This window comes from Physella acuta, unplaced genomic scaffold, assembly GCF_028476545.2.
Source record: "Physella acuta isolate Inbredline_101_S28 unplaced genomic scaffold, ASM2847654v3 ptg001372l, whole genome shotgun sequence".
Classification (NCBI taxonomy): domain Eukaryota; kingdom Metazoa; phylum Mollusca; class Gastropoda; family Physidae; genus Physella; species Physella acuta.
The window spans coordinates 20440-46915 of record NW_026732887.1 but is presented as its reverse complement, the minus strand read 5'-3'; the positions used below and the strand labels follow the sequence as shown (position 1 = coordinate 46915).

The window sequence follows — 26476 nt, the reverse complement described above, 5'->3', positions numbered from 1 at the left end:
AAAAAAAAAAAAATAGCTTAAGATAACAGAACATTTGCTTGTAAACAAAAAGTCATGTGATCCTTAACAAATGGCAGAGTCAGATTTTTATAAAAGGATATAATTTTTTTACTTTTTTAAAATTTAAGTTTAAATTGTAATAGTAACATTTTTTTAAAGTATTTAAAGTACTACGCATGTTAGTTTGCTGTTAAGATTACAGGTAAAAAAAGGAAGAAAAGAAGAAGAAAAAAAATAAGAAGAAAAAAAAAGAAGAAAAAGGAAAAAGAAAGAATTTTTTTAGAAAATGTTAGTTCTACTAAACTAGTCAATTTTAATTTGACGCATCATGCCAAAGAGCGTTACACGAGTAACCAAAATCATTAACCACAGTTGCAGTACAGTTCATTAAACCTCAACGCATGCCACCTATACATTCCCACTAAAGAACAGAAACCGAACTCGCAACTTGCGCGTTAGCGACTGTGAGCTCTACCACTCGACCACGCCGTACTTTTAAAACGTACTGCCAGGCAAATAATTAAACTTTATTTAAAACGACATAAGTCACGGGGCGTACAATAAACAAATGTGCCTAGACAAGTCATATCACAAGACTTGAGGTAGACACCAACATATAAACTATACAGAGGCATAGCGAGGGGTGGGGGTACATATGTCCCCGGGCGCCGACCCTAGGGGGGCGCCAAAATGGGTTTGAAAAAAAATTAAAAGCTCATTTTAGCTGCTGTTTTGCATTATAAATATTTAAAAAAATACATGGGGGGGGCGCCAAATTGAAAGTTTGTTCTCTGGAGGGGGGCGCCAAATTGAAAGTTTGTTCTCTGGAGGGGGGCGCCAAATTGAAAGTTTGTCCCCGGGCGCCGGGAAGGGTCGCTTACGCCTCTGAACCTATTGTTAAAACTATGGTTTAAAAATGTCAAATAAATAAATGGGAGCGGCACGTATGTTAAATATAGAATAATTATCTGCCCTCGAGAAACAAGAAGTCTGTTCGAACAGTTGACTCAACTATAATGGGCAATCAGCATTAGTAAGCCTAGCTGTTCAATGTTGTCGCACATCGTGGTTATCTCTCCTACACACCTAGCTATTGCTGCTAGTGTTGCCCGTGTTTCTAGTGTTGCCAGTGTATGGGAACTCTTCAGCTCTTGAGACTGATAAGAAGCTCACGTTGGCGTTCAATGACAATAGAGTGTTTAAAGATGGCTTTTCTCATTGATTACAACAGTCAATGGTTCTAACGTTTTTATCATTGATTACCTCAGTCAATGGTTCTAACGTTTTTATCATAGATTACAACAGTCAATGGTTCTAACGTTTTTATCATTGATTACAACAGCCAATGGTTCTAACGTTTTTATCATAGATTACAACAGTCAATGGTTCTAACGTTTTTATCATTGATTACAACAGCCAATGAAACGTTTTTATCATTGATTACAACAGTCAATGGTTCTAACGTTTTTATCATTGATTACCTCAGTCAATGGTTCTAACGTTTTTATCATTGATTACAACAGTCAATGGTTCTAACGTTTTTATCATTGATTACAACAGTCAATGGTTCTAACGTTTTTATCATAGATTACAACAGCCAATGGTTCTAACGTTTTTATCATTGATTACAACAGTCAATGGTTCTAACGTTTTTATCATAGATTACAACAGCCAATGGTTCTAACGTTTTTATCATTGATTACAACAGTCAATGGTTCTAACGTTTTTAATCATTGAATACATGAGGGGGGGGGGGAATGACTAGCGTTGATTTTTACACAAGCTTAAGTCGGATTCACTTATATGTTCAACTTTAAGTACTCTAAATGTTACTTATCACTTGAAGATTCGATGTGATAACTCAACATATCACTTATACTTATAAAATACATGTGATAACTCCATATACAACTTCTATATACACCTACGATAACTCTACTTATAACTTCTATATACACCTATAGTAAATCTACGTATCACTTCTATAATAACTCAACATGTAACTGTTATGTCAATTCTATATTCACCTATGATAACTTATACATCGCTCAACTCTTCCCTGTTCCCGGCATAACCTTAACATAACAAACGCTATCATAAACATAAACACCCCCCCCCCCCCCCCCGTCATACACCAGCCCAGCCCTTACATTTTATATCAACATGTCACCTGTCACCAACAACAACACCACTGGGAGGTGACCCAATTACATAATGCCACGGCTTGTTAAAAAATGAATAATTTATCAGCGGTGACCTTAGAGCTAGAAAACAGGGGCTTTGCTGCATATAGTTCAACCGGGGAAATATGAGGGCCAGAATATGAGGCTGTTGTGGTGGTGGTTGGTGGTTGTGGTGGTGGTTGGGGTTGTGGTGGTGGTGATGGTTGTGGTTGTGGTGGTGGTTTGTGGTTGTGGTGGTGGTTTGTGTTGTGGTGGTGGTTGGTGTTGTGGTGGTGGTGGTTGGTGTTGTGGTGGTGGTTGGGGTTGTGGTTGGGGTTGGTGTTGTGGTGGTGGTTGGGGTTGGGATTGTGTTGGTGGTTGGTGTGGTACATAGCAGCATTTTTTCACGATATGGGTGGACGGTGTGGTCGAATAGTAGAACGTTAGGCCGTAGGAATCGAGATCGGATCTATGTTCGGACTTTTGAGTCCATCCAGCTCTCATTGGTACTTGATTTACGTTTCAGAAAGTAAAGGGGGTTGGGCATAATGTTGACAACACTATTGCTTCTATATGCCACGGTCAACAAATAAGAGAGCTTTACTTCAACTGCCCAATGGATCACTGTCTCTAAGGGGGAACTTCACTTTCTTAATAAAGTAGGTGGAGTTCATGTGATTAAGTAAACATTCAAATGTGGGAATTCGTTACTTTATATAAATCAGTCCCAACAAAGAGTAGGGCTGAGTAGGAAAAAGATGGTCATTAAATGTTTCTCTGGGAATTAGCTGTCCCTGTCAGCAATTTATTTTCATCTTACAGAACACAAGTTCATGGTCGGACGTGACTTCCTTCTTAGATGTCATTTCATTTCTCGTGTCCGTCAAAAGCTAATTCTAGCATCCTTTTGTTTTTCATTCATAATAAAAAAACGCATTTCTCTTTATTGAAGGTGTGGAATAATTTTTTGCAGAACCTAATTAAGTGGGTTGAAACAGTGGTTAATCGTGATTCGTTTCGCCGTTATTTCCATCTATTTTAACAAAATAAAATAACATACTTCAGTATTTCAATTGTCTGCAGGCGAATTCGTTCTTGTTTTTTTATTTTATTTTATTTTGTTTTTGTTTCTTACAAAAAAATGCAATTTCAGCCGAAAGAGATTTAAATAGATAAATGACATCTCAAGTCGGTTGAGTGTATTTTCAGGACAATGTGAATAAACTGCTTCCATTAAATTACTTCAGACACCTTTCATTTTCTTTACAAGTGTGATAGACTGTTTACCGTTTTTCAAGTCGTTAAAAAAAAAAACCCGAGCAAAAAAAAAAAAAAAAAAAAAACAGCGTCAAGTTTAAATGAAATTAAAAACTGCCCAGAATAGCCCAGCCTGTCAGCTTATTTACCCGACCCCACCAATCACCAGTTTGCTGCTAGAGTACTCACCCAGAGAAGAGGTGGAGAGGACAGTAGCCGCTTGTCTCCGGCCATTGACCAGATTTTCTCTGAAACCAAAGCCAAAAACAAAATAATTAATAACGACTAAACAAGCGGGTAGCGGACAATACATCTTTGTTGATATGAGAGAAGAAAAAAAGGTTGACGTGTGAGCTGGATTGGTCTGGGTAGAGATAACCCATTAAAGACGTGTTCAGTTTGTCTGGCTTCATCAGTCCATACTGCCTTAGATTAACTCTCTTTCTGTACATCTAAATTAGGTTCAATTCCATACTTCACTTAAATTAATCCTATTTCTGTACATCTACATCGTGTTCTGTGGTATAAAGACATTACAAAGAAGGAACTTATTTTAAAAGAAGGATGGGAGGTGTCTATGATATGACTGGTGTTTTCTGGGTACCGGTACTGTAAACCGGAACCAGAACGTTGGTTTTAACACTAGACCTAACCGCTGTAACCCGGAACCCGAACGTTGGTTTTAACACTAGACCTAACCGCTGTAACCCGGAACCCGAACGTTGGTTCTAACACTAGACGGAACCCGAAAGTTGGTTTTAACACTAGACCTAACCGCTGTAACCCGGAACCCGAACGGTGGTTCTAACACTAGACGGAACCCGATCGTTGGTTCTAACATTAGACCTAACCGTAACCCGTCTTAATCAGGTCCCCAATCCTGACCCTACACACTGACCCTAAACCCAAACCTAACAACGATCACAGTGAGACACGCTAGATAAAAACATCAATACGATGAGCACCAAAAGTAGCCCCCCCCCCCCCCTGTTATCTCCCCACCCCTCGTTATCTCCCCACTACAGAGACGCCAGCCCACACCACCAAACGACAACAACAGACAAATTGGTCTCCAATACGAGGGCCTACGTGACAGTGTCAGAGACTGACCCAGACAGCTTCGTTGGGGTCCCTCCCCCCCCCCCAATATCTCCCCATCACAAAGACGTCAGCCCACACCACCAAACGACAACAGCAGACACGTTAGTCTCCAACAGAACCAGTGCCTACGTGACTAAGTCAGCGACTAAACCAGGTACTTGGTTAAACGCTCCCCCCCCCCCCCCCACTCCCTATTTTCTTCGTTTTTTAACACAAATTATCCAGCTCCCAAATAAAACCTTGTACTTTCCTCCCTCTCATTCAAAGTCACAGACCTCATATATTGTCCTATCACGTCCACTGAAGGCGATATTGAAATTATCAGTTTCAGGTAGAACCTAAAACAGTGTCAGGATTTGGTTGTGTGTTCAGCTTGAAGTGGCCGCTGACGATGATGACAACAAACACAAATGCTGGTTTACCAACCGTTAATCTATTTATAGGAACAAGGCCGACATCATCAGGTCAAGGGTTATGTTAGTGTACAAAGGTCAACTCAAGGATCAAACGTCAACACTGTTTACTGTAGATTAACTTTGAAGATGTCAAAAAAGAGGAAGTTAGTACGATGCTGTTGGTTTTTTTTTTTAAACAAACTTCAGTCACAACGTTAGGGTTCTGTCTGTATAATAATAACAATAAAATCGTTAGTCGCAAAATGTACTGCACAGATTTTTTTTTTAAAGCGACCTACCTTATATTTTTAATTTTAAAGCTAAAGAAACGAAATGTTTTATTAATTCTTGTTGTTTTTTTTCCGGAATTTTTTAAAACTTCTTAAAAATACGACTAAAGTCGACAAAAATAAAAAAGCGGAAAAATTCGAAGAAAATGAAATTAGCGGGGAAAAACATTTTTTTAATGCATTTAAAATATTTTTAAAAGCTTGTTAATATACAGGTTTCAATGCTCGCTTTATTTTCTACCTCTACTATTTTACCATGTGCAGCCTACATATATTTTTTTTTGGTGCAGCCTACATATTTTTTTGGCGAAAATTCAACGAACTCTTAACTCATGATAAAAATGTTTTCAAGTTTTACATTTCCCAAATCTTTTTCTATAAGTACAATCCATGAACGTGTCGGCAACAAAATATTGACAGTAAGATAATCATTTGCACCAACAACAAAAAAAAAATCGAAGTTTTTTTTTTTTTTTTACCCCCAGTGCATTCCGTATCAAGAAAATAACATTCCAAATATGCGTAAGCGCGGATGAATTTCAGGGAGAGAAAACTCTTTCACTGCAGTGACGTAAAACAGCAACCATCAACAAATAAGTGGGCGGGGGTACTTGACGGCCGTTCTACTACTTGCGCTGACGTAAAATCGTGCGTGTTCTACTTCAAACTGTTGACTTAATGCCAGCACGGGAAAGAAAAACAGAGGGTAAGGGGGTCGGTTCCACTGGTCAATAGACGTCATTGCTTCTGTATGTCTAGGGTCTTCGCTTCTGTATGTCTAGCTAGGGTCTTGGCTTCTGTATGTCTAGCTAGGGTCTTCGCTTCTGTATGTCTAGCTAGGGACATCGCTTCTGTATGTCTAGCTAGGGTCATTGCTTCTGTATGTCTAGCTAGGGTCTTGGCTTCTGTATGTAGGGTCTTCGGTTCTGTATGTCTAGCTAGGGTCTTGGCTTCTGTATGTCTAGGGTCTTCGCTTCTGTATGTCTAGCTAGGGTCTTGGCTTCTGTATGTCTAGCTAGGGTCTTCGCTTCTGTATGTCTAGCTAGGGTCTTGGCTTCTGTATGTCTAGCTAGGGTCTTGGCTTCTGTATGTCTAGCTAGGGTCTTGGCTTCTGTATGTCTAGCTAGGGTCTTGGCTTCTGTATGTAGGGTCTTCGGTTCTGTATGTCTAGCTAGGGTCTTGGCTTCTGTATGTCTAGCTAGGGTCTTGGCTTCTGTATGTCTAGCTAGGGTCTTGGCTTCTGTATGTCTAGCTAGGGTCTTCGGTTCTGTATGTCTAGCTAGGGTCTTCGCTTCTGTATGTCTAGCTAGGGTCTTCGGTTCTGTATGTCTAGCTAGGGTCTTGGCTTCTGTATGTCTAGGTAGGGTCTTGGCTTCTGTATGTCTAGCTAGGGTCTTTGCTTCTGTATTTCTAGGATCATCGCTAGTCTAGGAACGGCTTCAAATTTTTGTGTATTTCGTAATGGCGGAAAAAGAAAAGGAAAAAAAAAACCCGCTATAAACTAAAGTAGAACGAATGGAACCGTGGAATAGACTGGCGATGAAATCATTCGATCGACCCAGTGATGACTCACTGCTGTGAGTAATGGAATGAAGATGGGGGGTAGGTGGGTGTAAAACAATGACGATGCTCAGTGGCCATAAACAGGTGATGATGACCACTGACCGCTGATTCAGGTAACAATATCTATGACGATTACTGCTTCAGGTACGCACAAAGAAGGCACAAGCATTCTGTTTAGTCACGAGAATACACATATATTCATCTAGTAACATAGTACAGCTGGCTTGGTTGGTAGCACTTCGAAAACTAGGCAACCCCTCACCTCCCCCCCCCCCTACAAACTACAACCTGACCTCACATGCCAGACACAGGCACACAGTAAAATCAGCTGTTTAGCTGACCTCTCTAGGCGAGACGTGTTTACACACAGACGGCCGATGGTAAGGGGGGGGGGGCACAAAAAGAATGAGGAGAGAGAAAGAAAGATTGAGGGGAGTGATAAAAAAAGACTGAGGGACAAAATGTAATGGGTGGCGTTGATACCTAAGGAGATCAGGTTTCAAGGCACTGAAGGAGCAGGTCAACCCTGTCTGTTCAGTAATTGAGGTTCTCATTCCTGCCCGTGCAGGCTAGTCATTTGGTCCTATTGCAACTTGTATTGTAGGGCTGGTTCTATTTGGTGGGTTTGGTAGGACAACGCTGCAAGTTCAGCTAGGCTATATGTTTATTTTACTTATGTGTGTGATAGGTTAACTACACCTAGAAAGTCTATATGGTGTTAACTCTTTTAGTGTCTAATAAGCAGTTTCTTTTAGCTAGGCATTTCTTCTAGCCCACCCTTCCCCGAACGAAATTTAACTTATATACTAAATGTATACTTAACCAGTGTCGTCGCCCCCCCCCCCCACCTGGTAATTTAAATCTAACCCACATCAACGGTTCAAATCCTCCCTACCCCCCCCCCCCCCCGGAGAAAAAAATGTCTGAAAGAAACACCGCTTATACGTGCTTGCTACACATAGATCTGTATAGTGTTCGATCTACTGAGCTCCCTGTAACTAGAATGCCAGCCTAGGTAAGCAGACGGCTGGGATACGTACAGGCACCAACGTGGATGCCGTCAATACCGCACCAACATAAATAGCCAGCTATTAATAACCGTACGTGTGTCGCCATTAGATGAAAACAAAAGAATCCGCTTGATATTTACGTCACGACGATTTGTATCGTGTAAGTGTGGGGTCAATGCTAGTGTACATATTAAAAAAAACCCACGGTATGAGACACGGCTGTAAATCTCACTACCAGAGATATAAACGCTAGGCTACAGCGGCACCATAATAATGCCAATAAAGGCTTTACTGGGGGTGTGACCTGTGACCCCCGCGCCATTACAGTGACACCGCGCCCGGCCCGCCGCCCTCTAGGTCACAGCTGTTCACCAGAATTTACTATCCAATCAGCTGACGGATGACAACAAACACGAGGGCTCCACCTTCATTACCCCCCCCCCCCCCCAACACACACACACCTCCAGACCCCCCCCCCCCCCCATTCACTAGCCTCCCCTTCACACTTCCTGCGGTGGCTGCTCGAACGTGCCTGACGTCACGACCCTCGACAAAGGATTTATTATACCCCCCCCCCCCCCCAAAATCCAGTCAGTCAGCAAGTTTTCCGTCTGACTACCCCGCCCCTAGTTTACGCCTAAAGACGACCACGCGTAAAGAGAGAGAGTTCATGACCCCGACAGGAGTTAGTTCCCTTACAAGATGGAGGTTTTTTGTTTACAAAAAAAAAATGTGAATTTAGGTCGGTCCAAAAAGTATTCTTTAGACACCGTTCAAATTAAACTATTTGAATACTTTTTATTAGCAGCTTCTCATAACGTGACCAAAACAGTAGTAACCTCTACAGTAGTATAGCGAGAGAAAATGACTAAGAATCAACTAGATCTAGAATCAGAACGCTGATAGGCTAACATAAACACAGGTGAAGTTCAGCTGTTTGTTTACATTTAAGACACGTTTTAGGTGTGTAGAGAGAACAGCTTCATACCGACTAGATTAGCACAATATACAGCAGCGTGTAAAGCTGTTTCATGCTTGCACACATTCAACTTCGACATACAAAAGATACTTAGAACAAAAATGTTTTTAAAATGTAGATATGGTTACATACAAGTTGAACAGTAACATCTGCAAGTTTAAGCTAGTCTATTTTATGATTCTTACTGCTGACTTGACAAATGTTTACTGGCGAGTTTTGCCAAGGTGGGTGGGACAGACATGCTAATTAGTTTCCTATAAGAAGATGCATGTTTGATCAAGAATGTCAAACATGTTTTAAACATCGTTGTATGGGGTTGGTGATTGTGCAGGGCTGGTGATTGTATGGGGTTGGTGATTGTGTGGGGCTGGTGATTGTATGGGGATGGAGATTGTGTGGTGCTGGTGATTGTATGGAGATGGTGATTGTGTGGTGCTGGTGATTGTATGGGGATGGTGATTGTGTGGGGCTGGTGATTGTGTGGGGCTGGTGATTGTATGGTTATGGTGATTGTGTGGGCTTGGTGATTATATGGGGATGGTGATTGTGTGGTACTGGTGATTGTGGTGGGCTGGTGATTGTATGGGGTTGGTGATTGGAAGGGGTTCGTGATTGTGTGGGCTTGGTGATTATATGGGGCTGGTGATTGTATGGGGCTGGTGATTGTATGGGGTTGGTGATTGTGTGGTGCTGGTGATTGTATGGGGTTGGTGATTGTGTGGGGCTGGTGATTGTATGGGGATGGAGATTGTGTGGTGCTGGTGATTGTATGGAGATGGTGATTGTGTGGTGCTGGTGATTGTATGGGGATGGTGATTGTGTGGGGCTGGTGATTGTGTGGGGCTGGTGATTGTATGGTTATGGTGATTGTGTGGGCTTGGTGATTATATGGGGATGGTGATTGTGTGGTACTGGTGATTGTGGTGGGCTGGTGATTGTATGGGGTTGGTGATTGGAAGGGGTTCGTGATTGTGTGGGCTTGGTGATTATATGGGGCTGGTGATTGTATGGGGCTGGTGATTGTATGGGGTTGGTGATTGTGTGGGGCTGGTGATTGTATGGGGCTGGTGATTGTATGGGGATGGTGATTGTGTGGGGCTGGTGATTGTATGGTGCTGGTGATTGTATGGGGATGGTGATTGTGTGGTGCTGGTGATTGTATGGGGTTGGTGATTGTGTGGGGCTGGTGATTGTATGGGGATGGAGATTGTGTGGTGCTGGTGATTGTATGGAGATGGTGATTGTGTGGTGCTGGTGATTGTATGGGGATGGTGATTGTGTGGGGCTGGTGATTGTGTGGGGCTGGTGATTGTGTGGGGCTGGTGATTGTATGGTTATGGTGATTGTGTGGGCTTGGTGATTATATGGGGATGGTGATTGTGTGGTACTGGTGATTGTGGTGGGCTGGTGATTGTATGGGGTTGGTGATTGGAAGGGGTTCGTGATTGTGTGGGCTTGGTGATTATATGGGGCTGGTGATTGTATGGGGCTGGTGATTGTATGGGGTTGGTGATTGTGTGGGGCTGGTGATTGTATGGGGCTGGTGATTGTATGGGGATGGTGATTGTGTGGGGCTGGTGATTGTATGGGGCTGGTGATTGTATGGGGTTGGTGATTGTATGGGGCTGGTGATTGTGTGGGGCTGGTGATATTGTGGGGCTGGTGATTGTGTTGGGCTGGTGATTGTGTGGGGCTGGTGATATTGTGGGGCTGGTGATTGTGTGGGGCTGGTGATTGTGTGGGGCTGGTGATTGTGTGGGGCTGGTGATTGTGTGGTGCTGGTGATTGTGTGGGGCTGGTGATTGTGTGGGGTTGGTGATTGTGTGGGGCTGGTGATTGTGTGGGGCCGGTGATTGTGTGGTGCTGGTGATTGTGTGGTGCTGGTGATTGTGTGGGGCCTTGTGATTGTGTGGGGCTGGTGATTGTGTGGGGCTGGTGATTGTGTGGGGCTGGTGATTGTGTGGGGCTGGTGATTGTGTGGTGCTGGTGATTGTGTGGTGATGGTGATTGTGTGGGGCTGGTGATTGTGTGGGGCCTTGTGATTGTGTGGGGCTGGTGATTGTGTGGGGCTGGTGATTGTGTGGGGCTGGTGATTGTGTGGGGCTGGTGATTGTATGGTGATGGTGATTGTGTGGGGCTGGTGATTGTGTGGGGCCATGTGATTGTGTGGGGCTGGTGATTGTATGGTGATGGTGATTGTGTGGGGCTGGTGATTGTGTGGGGCTGGTGATTGTGTGGGGCTGGTGATTGTGTGGGGCTGGTGATTGTGTGGGGCTGGTGATTGTGTGGGGCCTTGTGATTGTGTGGGGCTGGTGATTGTATGGGGTTGGTGATTGTGTGGGGCTGGTGATTGTATGGGGCTGGTGATTGTATGGGGATGGTGATTGTGTGGGGCTGGTGATATTGTGGGGCTGGTGATTGTGTGGGGCTGGTGATTGTGTGGGGCTGGTGATTGTGTGGGGATGGTGATTGTGTGGGGCTGGTGATTGTATGGTGATGGTGATTGTGTGGGGCTGGTGATTGTGTGGGGCCTTGTGATTGTGTGGGGCTGGTGATTGTGTGGGGCTGGTGATATTGTGGTGCTGGTGATTGTGAAAGGTGACTATGTTAAGGGTTCGACTAGAAAGAGCCGCAGATTGGGTCGATGATTGGGTCGATGATTTGGTTGATGAACGGGTCATACAGAACCAAGCAGGTGTTTAATTCACCGGTAACGTTTACCACCCACCGAGTCGAGACACATTGGGAAAAAAAACACCTGGGCTTTAGGAAAATGTGTCCATAGAGCAAACCCCTTTAATACAAACACCCTGGGTCTACATTACAGACCTATACAGACCCTACATCCACAGATTTTACACGTAAATAGTCCCCCTCAGTCTACTCACGTATACAGACCTACTCACTCGATAAACACACACAGACCCCAATTAGTCTACACATGTATACAGACCCAATTAGACTACACACGAACATAGACCCCCAACCTACACATGTGCACTGACCCCCACCCTCAACCTACACAACCTCCCCCCCCCCCCCCTCAACCTACACAGACCCTGTAAGTCACTGTTTATGATTAGCCTTCAGCACAAGACAAAGCCCAAGCAGGTGAGCACGCTACATGTATTACCACTAATTGCGACACACATCACTGGGGGTAAAACCCCAGCCACAGCTAATCTTAGTGGGCAGGTGAGAGGTTCCAACAAATGCCAGAACAATTAAGTGCTGAGGCATTGGGTTTTTCTCTCCCCCCCCCCCCCCCTCTCTATTTGTCGCACACAGGAAGTGACAGGGATGACACAGCCACGCAGGCTGGGGGGGGGGGATGGCGAGGGTTCACTCAACCAACATCAAGAGACTCACATTTTGCTAACCCCGTCACCCATCTCTACATGAGACACATGCACAAACATAACAATAGCTGACCCCTGAACCAACATCACCATACCGACCCCTGAACGGACGTAACTAACAGAAGACCCCACGAACAAACATCACCATATATCTGACCAAGACACTAACATCATCATACCTGACCCCTGAACTAACATCACTATACCTGACCCCTGAACCAACATCATTACATCAGACCCCTTAGAAACATCTATACAGAAGACCCCATTCTTAACTAGCAATGCACTATGTACAAGATCCAATTCGTAAACAAAAGCGAGTTCACTTAAAGAGCTACAGCTAATTGAGAAAATTCAATTCATATACTCGGACTGCAATCATATATCTCCACCGGGCTCGGTTTTGGGAAGCTCTATACTCTATACTCTATCAGTCCAATATTTTTATGTTGTTAAAACAAGCTTTGTGACTCAACTGAACCCACTCCACCAAGTTGAGAGAATAAATCAATACTTTTCCAATTATTTACAATACACTTGAGCTACGTGTTGTCACTTGGTTGGCACAGCAAAATTACCTCACAACGCATTTATTTATAAATAGCGAAATTACTCATACACATGCTACGCATGAGCGGGAAAATAGAGTACTGATTGTTGCTATTTCAAAGGTCGAGGCTTCTCAAACTGACGGTGTAAGAACACCGGTCTGTTGATTTATGCCTTCGATGTAATGTCAAAAACAGAGCAGAGCTTCTCAAACTGACAGTGTAAGGACACCGGCATGTTGATTCATGCCATCGATGTAATGTCAAAAACAGAGCAGATCTTCCCAAACTGACGGTGTAAGGACACCGGTCTGTTAATTGCTGCCTTCGATATAGTTTTGTCAAAAAACAGAGCAGAGCTTCTCAAACTGAGGGTGTAAGGACACCGGTCTGTTAATTGCTGCCTTCGATATAGTTTTGTCAAAAAACAGAGCAGATCTTCCCAAACTGACGGTGTAAGGACACCGGTCTGTTAATTGCTGCCTTCGATATAGTTTTGTCAAAAAACAGAGCAGAGCTTCTCAAACTGAGGGTGTAAGGACACCGGTCTTTTAATTGCTGCCATCGATGTAATGTCAAAAACAGAGCAGAGCTTCTCAAACTGACGGTGTAAGGACACCGGTCTTTTAATTGCTGCCATCGATGTAGACAAAAAACAGAGTAGAGCTTCTCAAACTGACGTTATATCAACACCGGTCGTAAGTGACATGGCCGCATACAACTTATATTAAATTCTCCCATTTCGGTTCTGGTATCGAGGGTGGGGTAGGGGAGGAGGGGGTGGAGAGAGATAGCTAGACCATCAGTAATTTGTAGCACATTTCTACATAGCCTTGAGACGAAATGTACCATTAACACCACTTACATTACAAAGAAAAATATATCAACAACGTTGTTGGAAACCAGACTCATTTCTAATGCAACCAATGTTTAAGACAACCATAACAGTTTGAGGGTAACTTGTTTAAACGATATAATCTCTATACTCGGCTAGTTATGCGAACGGGGTTGCCAGTTACCCCCACAGCGAGTCAACACACTGAACGTAACACACAGTTGCTGGAGCAATGGCTAATCTAACACACTGAGATCACAAGTATTTAAAAAAATACACAACCATGTTGAAAAAATACACATGCAACCTCTTAAGACACATCAAACGCAAATCTGCAACACATAAACAGTATCTCTCTTTTGACACGTATACGCCAATAAATTGTGTATGACACACACATGCTGCATAAGCACGCTAATAGCACACACACACACACACACACACACACATCTGATGACGCATACAGAAGCACTGTCTGTTTCTTTCGTGCACCTCTTAGACATAGCAAGACCCCCCACCCCAATCTCAACAAATAGTAAAAAATATATAGAAAATATATAATTCAAACCAATATCCCCTTCCCCCCCCCCCCCCCGGAGAAAAAAATGTCTCAAAATATCTGTAAGAAACACTGCTTACGACTAGCTACCACACATTGGTAACATGAACACACACGCACACAGAGGCGTAGCGACCCTTCCCGGCGTCCGGGGACAAACTTTCGATTTGCACCCCCCTCGAACTTTTGATTTTCACCCCCCCCCCCTCAAACTTTCAATTTGTTTTTCCAACCCATTTTGGCGCCCCCCTTCCCCCCCTCTGCACTCACATACAAAACTGTATGATACATCAATAAATAGCCACAGACACACAAACTCCTCTATAAAGCACGAGAAAGTCTATTATGAAACAATGCACACCACTACAACTATCATATTATCCCCCCCCCCACCCCCTTACCTCTCTGTCGCAACAGTACCCATAATGAAACCTAATCTTAGCTTTAAACGAGGAAAATTGAACACGGGCCAATTCGATAAAACCCATTGTTCCACAGCAGACTTTAATGGTGGCGACGTCCTCGTTTTAAATGTCAAGAAAAAAAAAATCAACAAACTCACCAGTAGCTTCCACGTAGCTGACACACAAGCATGAGAATTTATAATTGACATTATATGAGAAGGTCAAGGAATTATATAAACGTATATACGAGATTATGTGCGTTGGTGAATAATAATAATTATTATTATCTTTTTTTCTTCTTCGTACTTAATTATTTAATGTTGGAAAGGATTCCATCCAACACAATTTAGTATTACGTGTCAACTTGACTCCGATTTCAGCATGCCCTTTTTCTTTTTTTTTTGGATTTGCTTCCAAAGCCTTTGTCTAACCAAGAACAAACTTCAAGGCAGCAGTTGTTTGATTTTGGAGTTGACTCTCCCAGAAGAGCTGCTGTCCCCAGCTATCGAGCCTCATCTGGCCGGAACTCGACCACGCCAATATAATAATAAAATCTTATTCATTAGTATGTTAAGATTTTTAAAATGAGTTTTGATAATTTTACAGCACAGTCTATGACCTTTCACCCCTCTATGTGCTTTCCCGGTTCACTTCTATTTCTAGAGCCCGATTCTATTTTAAGTGCCATCCCAGCCCTTAGTGTTATATACGACCAGCAAGCTTAAGGGAGCTCACTCCCGCTTTTATTTTTTTTTTTACTTTTTACGAATACACGATTAGACTTGAGTTTATGTTTGGCTATTGAGGTCTTTGAACAAAAGCTTATAACACACTATTAGAATCTGGACAAGGATCAGCACACAACTATCAGGCACCGACTCGAAACACTAAGCCGAACAACGACCATGCTAGGAAGACCCTATAAGAAAATTGCTGCCCTTTCAGACCTTGAGATCAGTAGAACTGATGGTTAGTTTCTTGACCTCAGCATCTGAAGGGATGGTGTAGTCAGCAATTATGCACAGCCGCCTTTACTTTCATAAAGTGAGTAAAGTACCCATCAAAGCTGGTTCGATTTTTAAGACGATTTGCAGTTACGAGTTCGGACTAAGATTCGAACTTGAAACCTTTCGCACTAGCAGTCAAACGCTCTACCCCCCGACCACGCTGCCCCGTAACATGAAACCATAGGTACCGAATACATCCAACCACACAGAACTGAACATACCGCTAGTTCTGTACTTTAGACGGTAAAACAAAAATTGAGATTAAACATCAGGGAGAAAAACAACATGGTGGGTAGAAGGTTGATGAGAAACACGTTCAATCGAATAGAGAAAAAGAAAGAAGGCCACAGGTAAAACACTACCCCGTCTAGACCATAAGGAATGATTTATAAATCTCATTACAAATTTAATTTCCCTTCAGCATCGGGTGTTAATTTTTTTATGATTGGAATGAACCATTAACGTCCCGACCCAGAGGCGTAGCGACCCCTCCCGGCGCCCGGGGCGAACTTTCAGTTTGGCGCCCCCCCCTATATATATATATATATATATATATATATATATATATATATATATATATATATATATATATATATATATATATATATATATATATATATATATATATATATATATATATATATATATATATATATATATATATATATATATATATATATATATATATATATATATATATATATATATATATATATATATATATATATATATATATATATATATATATATATATATGTGTGTGTGTGTGCGCGCGTGTGTATGTGTATGCGACAGTCCGGAGAAAAATTAATAATTACGCTTTATGATTGTCGTTCCCTAAAACTTTACTCGGCGCCAAATGAACTCCCTTTAAGATGCAATGATGATCAGTAATGTCAGAAAAAAAAATTGTAGCGGTGCTAATTCGTTTAGGAATGTCTTTTTATGTTTTATCTTTTTATGATATAGTACATATTTGGATTATAAGCTTGTTAGATTAAGGTCATACATTGACATACAATAGCAAATTATTGAACACATTAGAATACGATATGGGTATTTCGTTGACTGGCTGATTGTATAATGAAACAAGCTTGAGGAAACAAACTGGAATCCAACGGACACAACAGCTCGAAGTCTTGAATTTATCAGATGTGCGCTGCCTTCTCGCACACAGTCAACAACAAATGCAGAACTAATTGTACTGGTTGAAGAAGCTGTAATAACCGGTTTAATGATAATAGCTGACGCCCATGACGTTCAGATTAGAATCAGCAGCGATAAAATGCGTATTAACATTCTAAATCGATGTGAAATTCAAATGCATTGTCAAATTATTCAATCAGGATCTATAGCTGAATATGATGTATCTTTTACTGTATGGTTCGGAGCAAGGTTAAAGACAGCGGAGAATGAAAAGGTGGTGGTTAGGACACAATATGAGGAAGACAAAAAATAACATCACTATGCAGGTGCTTGTGTGAAGTCCACGGAGAAAGAGGAAGAGAAAAAGACCAAATAAGCCATGAAGGAAATCATTTGAAATAGAGAAAGGGCGGCTGGATTATCAACGTTCGATCTTTATAAAAATCAAGTGAGTTGACGAAGTGTTGCCTACGTCTATGTTCCTTAGAACAGTGGGTTCCTTCGAACCCAAGAGGTTCAGTAATTCAGTCTCAGGGCTTCCGCGGAGGTCAAGACACATACCCGACTCATATTATTCACGATCGGATTTTGTCATTGTGGACGATACAACTATTAAGAAGGTTCGGTGATTGCGCATATGAAACTGGTGGGGTTCGGTACTCCAAAAAGTTAAGAACCACTGCTTTAGAGTGTTTTTTGTAGAAGGTGCAAGCTGCAGTGATCCAGGTAAGATGTAATGCAATCAAGTAAAAGTATCTGATCTCTCACATTGAAGTTGAGAGAATCTTAAGAATCGTACAAAGAACTATTCGCGTCATTTCTTAGCAAAACTGTGTAGTGAAATTGTACATTAAGCATTAGTACAATTGGTTCTTTTCTAAGTGTTAAAAGAGTTAACTTGTAACCGATCCAGTACCAATCCTGCGATTTTTGTTGGTGAAAAAGCGCCCCCCCCCATCTTGGACAAAAATGGTAGAACGGTTTTTAAACGTCACTAACTCTTGTTTTTATGTTACACAATTGTAAAGTCCGCTTTAGTATAATGGGTTTCTTTTCTGAGTACTATCGGTTATGTATTCCTTAATCCGGTGTGAATTTTTCCGATTTTAGTCTGCGAAAAAGCGCCCCCCCCCCCCCCCATCTAGGAAAGCTGGAAAGCGTTTTTTTCCGGTCACTGTATCTTAAGGACATACGTTTTACAGTTACACAATCAAGGTAGAAAACAGCTAAATCAGTAAGCAAAGGCTCTTTGCCGTTAAATTTCTTTACTTTGACTGTTATAATTCAAAACTGCAGCTTAAAATGAGCTTTAAAAAAAAAATTCTACCCCTTTTGGCGCCCCCCTAGGGTCGGCGCCCGGGGCGGCCGCCCTCCCCGCCCTCCCCTAGCTACGCCTCTGTCCCGACCACAATTAATTACCTCGTTTACTTTTCGTATATGGCCTATACAACTTGAATACATCACGTAAACAAATGAGCTTCAGGTACAGGTGAGAAGAGCTGAGTCACGTGGTCTCACGTCAGCGCCTGAAACTACCCAGCTCCATAATAAACAGATGGCGCTCCATCTCCAGTATCACATATACCTGTAGCATACGTCTATTGCAGGCGGTGTGGGAAAGGCCGGAGAGATGCTGAATCAGACCTTGGTTGTAACCTTCACACCTGGCCAGGTGGGCGTCCCCTCTCGCTGGATTTGTTTATTATTGGCGCCCCGAGAACAGGGCGCTGCGTGGAAACAATAGTGTAGATGGAACATTCGGAGCCGTGCCAACTGGACATTTGGTCTACAGACTGGACATTTGGTCTACGGACTGGACATTTGGACTACAGATTGGACAATTGGTCTACAGACTAGACATTTGGTCTACAGACTGGACATTTGGTCTAAAGACTTGACATTTGGTCTACAGACTGGACATTTGGACTACAGATTGGACAATTGGTCTACAGACTAGACATTTGGTCTACAGACTGGACATTTGGTCTACGTACTGGACATTTGGTCTACGGACTGGACATTTGGACTACAGATTGGACAATTGGTCTACAGACTAGACATTTGGTCTACAGACTGGACATTTGGTCTACGGATTGGACATTTGGTCTAAAGACTGGACATTTGGTCTACAGACTGGACATTTGGTCTACGGACTGGACATTTGGACTACAGATTGGACAATTGGTCTACAGACTAGACATTTGGTCTACAGACTGGACATTTGGTCTACGTACTGGACATTTGGTCTACAGACTGGACATTTGGTCTACGGATTGGACATTTGGTCTACGGATTGGACATTTGGTCTAAAGACTGGACATTTGGTCTACAGACTGGACATTTGGTCTACGGACTGGACATTTGGACTACAGATTGGACAATTGGTCTACAGACTGGACATTTGGTCTACAGACTGGACATTTGGTCTACGTACTGGACATTTGGTCTAAAGACTGGACATTTGGTCTACAGACTGGACATTTGGTCTACAGACTGGACATTTGGTCTACGTACTGGACATTTGGTCTACGGACTGGACATTTGGTCTAAAGACTGGACATTTGGTCTACAGACTGGACATTTGGTCTAAAGACTGGACATTTGGTCTAAAGACTGGACATTTGGTCTACAGACTGGACATTTGGTCTACGGATTGGACATTTGGTCTACGGATTGGACATTTGGTCTAAAGACTGGACATTTGGTCTACAGACTGGACATTTGGTCTACGGATTGGACATTTGGTCTACGGATTGGACATTTGGTCTACGGATTGGACATTTGGTCTAAAGACTGGACATTTGGTCTACAGACTGGACATTTGGTCTACAGACTGGACATTTGGACTACAGATTGGACAATTGGTCTACAGACTAGACATTTGGTCTACAGACTGGACATTTGGTCTACGTACTGGACATTTGGTCTAAAGACTGGACATTTGGTCTACGTACTGGACATTTGGTCTAAAGACTGGACATTTGGTCTACAGACTGGACATTTGGTCTACAGACTGGACATTTGGTCTACAGACTAGACATTTGGTCTAAAGACTGGACATTTGGTCTACAGACTGGACATTTGGTCTAAAGACTGGACATTTGGTCTACAGACTAGACAATTGGTCTAGCTGGACAATTGGCTCACAGACTTTGGTCTATTCATGGTCTCTTTTAACAACCACCACACTCTATATCTCAGCTTATTAAACTTACCCACGTCTTCGCCAACATATTATTTAGTATTACGTTAGCTCTGGCTTGTTACGCTCGCCCCCCCCCCCCTCCCCTCCCCTTCAACAACGCTGTAGGAAACCCACGACAAAGCAAAGCAGACATGACCCTGAACACAGTGACCTCCCTTGTCACACCAAGGCCGAATGTGTCATTCGAGACAGTGAAACTCCACAAACAATAAAAATAAAAGAACAACGCTGCACCGATCGAAATCCAGTTTTTTTTTGTTTTAATACGGTATACCGCTGTGCACATGGGGAGTTATCGCACATTCAAACACTGGGACGTCATGCCATGTGAGAGAGGGAGAGTGCAGTGGACTGCCGCTGTTTGAGGTCCAACAGGACGGCAAAGGGCAGGCTAACATGTGTCAACGGAGTTTGACCAGGGCTCGCCAGTAAACATGGGTCAACGAAATCCCAAGGTTAGCCGAACCTCAAGGTAACGGGCGTGATTCACTGTAGTGACGTTCATGTTTCAATCACAATCTTTTGGTAGTTATCCCCCCCCCCCCCAACATATAAGACAATAGACGCACCAGGACAGTGATTCACTGTAGTGACGTTCATGTTTCAATCACAATCTTTTGGTAGTTATCCCCCCCCCCCCCAACATATAAGACAATAGACGCACCAGGACAGTGATTCACTGTAGTGTCGTTCATGTTTCAATCACAATCTTTTGGTAGTTATCCCCCCCCCAACATATAAGACAATAGACGCACCAGGACAGTGATTCACTGTAGTGACGTTCATGTTTCAATCACAATCTTTTGGTAGTTATCCCCCCCCCCCCCCCAACATATAAGACAACAGACACACTAGTACAGTGATTCGCTGTAGTGACGTTCATGTTAACCCAAACACAATCTTTTGGTAGTTCTTCCCCCCCCCCCCCAAACACATAAGACAACAGACACACTAGGACTGTGATTCGCTGTAGTGACGTTCATGTTAACCCAAACACAATCTTTTGGTAGTTCTTCCCCCCCCCCCCCCCAAACACATAAGACAACAGACACACTGGGACTGTGATTCGCTGTAGCGACGTTCATGTTAACCCAAACACAATCTCTTGGTAGTTCTTCCCCCCAAACACATAAGACAACAGACACACTAGGACTGTGATTCGCTGTAGTGACGTTCATGTTAACCCAAACACAATCTTTTGGTAGTTCTTCCCCCCCCCCCCCCCCCCCAAACACATAAGACAACAGACACACTGGGACTGTGATTCGCTGTAGCGACGTTCATGTTAACCCAAACACAATCTCTTGGTAGTTCTTCCCCCCAAACACATAAGACAACAGACACACTAGGACTGTGATTCGCTGTAGTGACGTTCATGTTAACCCAAACACAATCTTTTGGTAGTTCTTCCCCCCCCCCCCCCCCCCCAAACACATAAGACAACAGACACACTAGTACAGTGATTCGCTGTAGTGACGTTCATGTTAACCCAAACACAATCTTTTGGTAGTTCTTCCCCCCCCCCCCTCCAACACATAAGACAGCAGACACACTGGGACTCAGGCAATCATCAGTACACGTTCGTTAAAGTAGTGTTTCGGGGTATTAAATGGTTACTTTACCAATGCCAGGTCCTCTATAAAACTGAGTGAACTCTGTGTGTGACATGGTGCAATGAGTATGTGAGGATAACCCGCAGACAAAGCTTGTTTAGCCATATGTCAGGTTTAACTTATGACCAGAGGTACATACATGTGTATTCGTGGCCGCGAATACACACAATATAAATAAATAAAAACATGTCTATTATATTTGCATCATGGGACAGCGAGGTCGGGCGACAAAGCACCAGACTGCAAGCCCGAAAGTTTCGAGTTCGGATCTCGAAACCAGTCCGTAGGACGTCGCTGTCTCCACCCAGCTCTGATGGGTGCCTGAATTACGTTATTGATAGTAAAGGCGGCTGGGCATATAACTGACTACACTATCCTTATCTATGTTGCAGTAACAGAAACAGATAGACTCAACTTCATCAGCCATGTGAATGGCTATGTCATGAAGGGTAACTTACTCAATTTCTTTACCTTTCCAGCAAACTTATGAAACCACGGTACTTATTAAAGAACTTAAAATACTTTAGAATCTTTGATTCGTGCTCTACCAAAACCTGAGTATCATATATTTTCTCTAAAACTTGAATAAGACGGGGGGGGGGGGGGGGGGGTAGGACTCTTGGAGGTGGATTTCATTTAATGTAAAATATTTTTTTTTCCTATGTGTACTGGGAATGTAAAGCTGTGAAGATTCAGCTCCTGCGTGTGTATGTTTACCTCTGCCAAAACAAAACGAACATTTACAATGTGTTAGCTAGTTTATGTTGCCAGCAGGGAAACAAAAAACTAGACTTGTGTTAACAAAGCGGTGTGATTGAAGTGCTGTTTTATTAGGCTTGTGAATGCAACCCTTTTGTTAGGTGCAATTTAATTTAAGCTAGTAGAAGAATGCATATTGGTGTATGTTAAATGGCTCATAACCGTGTTCACAAGATGGGTCAGAATCAGAAATAAACAGAAAAACATCGCAAAACGTTTTTTTTTAAAAAAGCATAATACTCTTTAATACTTCCACTGTTATGACTCTGATAACTACTCTATAGAGTAGAATGCTAAGAAGGTTCTCAAAAATAAAGGTATCCCCAAATAGCCTTCGCTCTTTAATTCAAAATAAGAAATAGAGAGGAAAATGTGCGACGCTGGTTTAAAATGTATGGTGTTCCTAACAGTTAATTTGCCTATTTTTTTTTAATGTGAAAGAAAAAAAAAGGACTTCTGCGAATGTTAAAGACCGACAAATTCTCATCAAATTATTATTAATTGAATAACTTCTATGACAAGACAGGAATGTTATGATCTTGTTCTGGATTAAACAGTGCTAGATAACTATACCTGCTGTTGGTTGACAGCGAGCACTAAGTCAAGCAGCTGCAATATAAACAGAGACAAAAGTTACTGGCATGCCCAGCCCATTCCAATCTCTAGTTCTCACTGATAGAACTAATAGCTTTTAAAACAAAAACCCACGCCGTGAGCCTAGGTGCATTGTCTTGGTGCGCAGGTTTGCAACAACGCGTCATTTTGGCACCTTTGCATTGTTCCTATTGTCTAAGGGGCTAAAACCCTTAGAACATATTATAGATGACCTTAATAGCTTTTAATTGGTTGTTGTTTTATTTTTATTTTTCCACACTTTAGCACTGAAACACGCCATATGGAAGAAATACAGCCGGTTACTGTAACTCGCCATTCAATAAAATACATGAACTCTACTTTAACTTCCCAAATTGACCGTAGGTCTGAAAACATACCTTTGTACTTAGTTTTTAAAGTTTCAAAAATTTGTTAAAAGGATTTTTTAAACAACACAAATTAAACAAAGGATACCTAACCAAAGTCGTTAGCATACCAGCTCATAAAAGTCTGAGGGAATATGAGTGCCCTAAACCTTAATTTCTCACCCATAATGTTTTCTTCCAACCCCCCCCCCCCCCCCCCACACACACACACACACTATAAACGAACACCTTCTAGAAATGGGCAAAGCAATCAATAAACCAGCATCTTTCTTTTTAAAAATAATATCTGCAGCAGTGTTTGAATAAAGTGCTTATAATCCGTTGTTTGACTATATTCAAATGTTGAGAACAGATACGTAGAAACACATCGCTCAAACAGATCCACCTCTATTCGACGTACACCTATCACAGGAAACACATTCTATTTTTGTAAAGGACCTGATCCACTGATCCAGGAGGAAAAATAAGTGCAGAAAATAAAGTATCTATATATAAAACGTAGAGCGGCCCCACGTGACGTGGGTACAAAAGGGAAAAGATGACGAAAACATAGAATATAAAACACGAAATCTCAAAAATACATGACAGATGTTTTTATTTAAATTATTTTAATCTGTTTTTAGCCAGTCTATGAAAGTAATGAAGCAAGTGGACACTGCAAATAGCTCTTCGTGATCTATTTTTTAAGCAAAGTAAAAATATAAGCGGGCTCTGTTATAATTTTTTTTAATTAACAAAATAGATCTAGTCACGATGAAAGAAAAACAGACCGCTAATTAAAACATGGCGTGGCGTGTTTCAATAAATAATAATAATTAACAAGTGCCAATCAAGCTTGGCAGATAATTAATACACTTAAGGCAGTTATATACAGGCTATGTTCTGATATGTGTAATTATGCACTGGTGGTAATAAATGCAGCAGACCAACCTACGTCAGTCGGACTGATAGTTTTACAGCGGGCTAATAGAGTAGTGCACAATTAGTTCCTTTGTTTTTGTAAGGTTAAATAATATTGTGCTACACAATAAGTAGGCCTACGCTTGTATTTGGTACCGTTAAATAATATTATACTACACAATTAGTACAATTGTTTTTGGTACTACATAATTAGTACACGTGTTTTTGGTACTACACAATAAGTACACTTGTTTTTGGTACTGCGCAATTAGTACACTTGTTTTTGGTACAACGCAATCAGTACACTAGATTTTGTACCGCTAAATAATTAGAACTGTGATTTTCTATTCGCTGCAGGGCGTCTTGACCCTTGGCGTAATTCACTCGGTGTCTTTGTACTTGATAAATGACGCACATCCTCCCCTCTAACCCCCCCCCCCCCCTTCAACCACTGATGGTATTTGAGTATTGGAGTACTCCACCGCTGTGATGGAATTAATCCACCAATGGGATGAGCGTATTTTCCCCGTGAACTCCTGCTGACCTGCTAACACCCCCCCCCTCCTCCTCCTCCAATCTGCCCAATTCTAAAATAAGTTCATTAAGATGAAGACTGCAGCCAAATTTAATCAGCGAAACTTCAGACCAGCGCTACAAGCCAATCCAGGGGTGGTGTGACATCGGTGGAGGGACGGCCGTGCGGGTGGGGGCTGCCGTGGTGACGACAGATAATGGGGGTGAGGGGAATTAGTAGTTAAACAAGATTTTCGCGTGCTCGTGTTTTTACTAATCGATTACTCGCCCTCCACAAAGAAACTGCCAGATAAAAATAGAAAATAATGAGTTCTAGAAGACTAGCTTGACCATGAGGGTTAGAACGTGGACTCCTGGGGGTCTTGTCTCACCATGAAGGGAGTCTTGTCTCACCATAAATGGGTCTTGTCTCACCGTCAAGGGGGTCTTGTCTCAGCATAAAGGGGTCTTGTCTCACCATCAAGCGGGTCTTGTCTCACCATCAAGAAGGTCTTGTCTCAACATGAAGGGGGTCTTGTCTCAGCATGAGGGTAAGAACGTGGACTCCTGGGGTCTTGTCTCAACATGAAGGGGGGTCTTGTCTCAACATGAAGGGGGTCTTGTCTCAGCATGAGGGTAAGAACGTGGACTCCTGGGGTCTTGTCTCAACATAAAGGGGGTCTTGTCTCAGCATGAGGGTAAGAACGTGGACTCCTGGGGTCTTGTCTCAACATAAAGGGGGTCTTGTCTCAGCATGAGGGTAAGAACGTGGACTCCTGGGGTCTTGTCTCAACATAAAGGGGGTCTTGTCTCAGCATGAGGGTAAGAACGTGGACTCCTGGGGTCTTGTCTCAACATAAAGGGGGTCTTGTCTCAGCATGAGGGTAAGAACGTGGACTCCTGGGGTCTTGTCTCAACATAAAGGGGGTCTTGTCTCAGCATGAGGGTAAGAACGTGGACTCCTGGGGTCTTGTCTCAACATGAAGGGGGTCTTGTCTCAGCATGAGGGTAAGAACGTGGACTCCTGGGGTCTTGTCTCAACATAAAGGGGGTCTTGTCTCAGCATGAGGGTAAGAACGTGGACTCCTGGGGTCTTGTCTCAACATAAAGGGGGTCTTGTCTCAGCATGAGGGTAAGAACGTGGACTCCTGGGGTCTTGTCTCAACATAAAGGGGGTCTTGTCTCAGCATGAGGGTAAGAACGTGGACTCCTGGGGTCTTGTCTCAACATAAAGGGGGTCTTGTCTCAGCATGAGGGTAAGAACGTGGACTCCTGGGGTCTTGTCTCAACATAAAGGGGGTCTTGTCTCAGCATGAGGGTAAGAACGTGGACTCCTGGGGTCTTGTCTCAACATAAAGGGGGTCTTGTCTCAGCATGAGGGTAAGAACGTGGACTCCTGGGGTCTTGTCTCAACATAAAGGGGGTCTTGTCTCAGCATGAGGGTAAGAACGTGGACTCCTGGGGTCTTGTCTCAACATAAAGGGGGTCTTGTCTCAGCATGAGGGTAAGAACGTGGACTCCTGGGGTCTTGTCTCAACATAAAGGGGGTCTTGTCTCAGCATGAGGGTAAGAACGTGGACTCCTGGGGTCTTGTCTCAACATAAAGGGGGTCTTGTCTCAGCATGAGGGTAAGAACGTGGACTCCTGGGGTCTTGTCTCAACATAAAGGGGGTCTTGTCTCAGCATGAGGGTAAGAACGTGGACTCCTGGGGTCTTGTCTCAACATAAAGGGGGTCTTGTCTCAGCATGAGGGTAAGAACGTGGACTCCTGGGGTCTTGTCTCAACATAAAGGGGGTCTTGTCTCAGCATGAGGGTAAGAACGTGGACTCCTGGGGTCTTGTCTCAACATAAAGGGGGTCTTGTCTCAGCATGAGGGTAAGAACGTGGACT

At 42.8% G+C, this 26476-nt stretch overlaps 1 protein-coding gene across 1 annotated transcript in view; it reads right to left on the bottom strand.

Moving 5' to 3' along the window:
- LOC131927091 (inositol-pentakisphosphate 2-kinase) overlaps window positions 1–26476 on the bottom strand; it is an 81832-nt gene that overhangs the window by 41003 nt on the left and 14353 nt on the right. The window contains exon 7 of the mRNA XM_059282749.1: window positions 3609–3667. Coding sequence (XP_059138732.1) covers window positions 3609–3667 — 59 coding nt within the window. The remainder of the gene's footprint in view (window positions 1–3608; window positions 3668–26476) is intronic.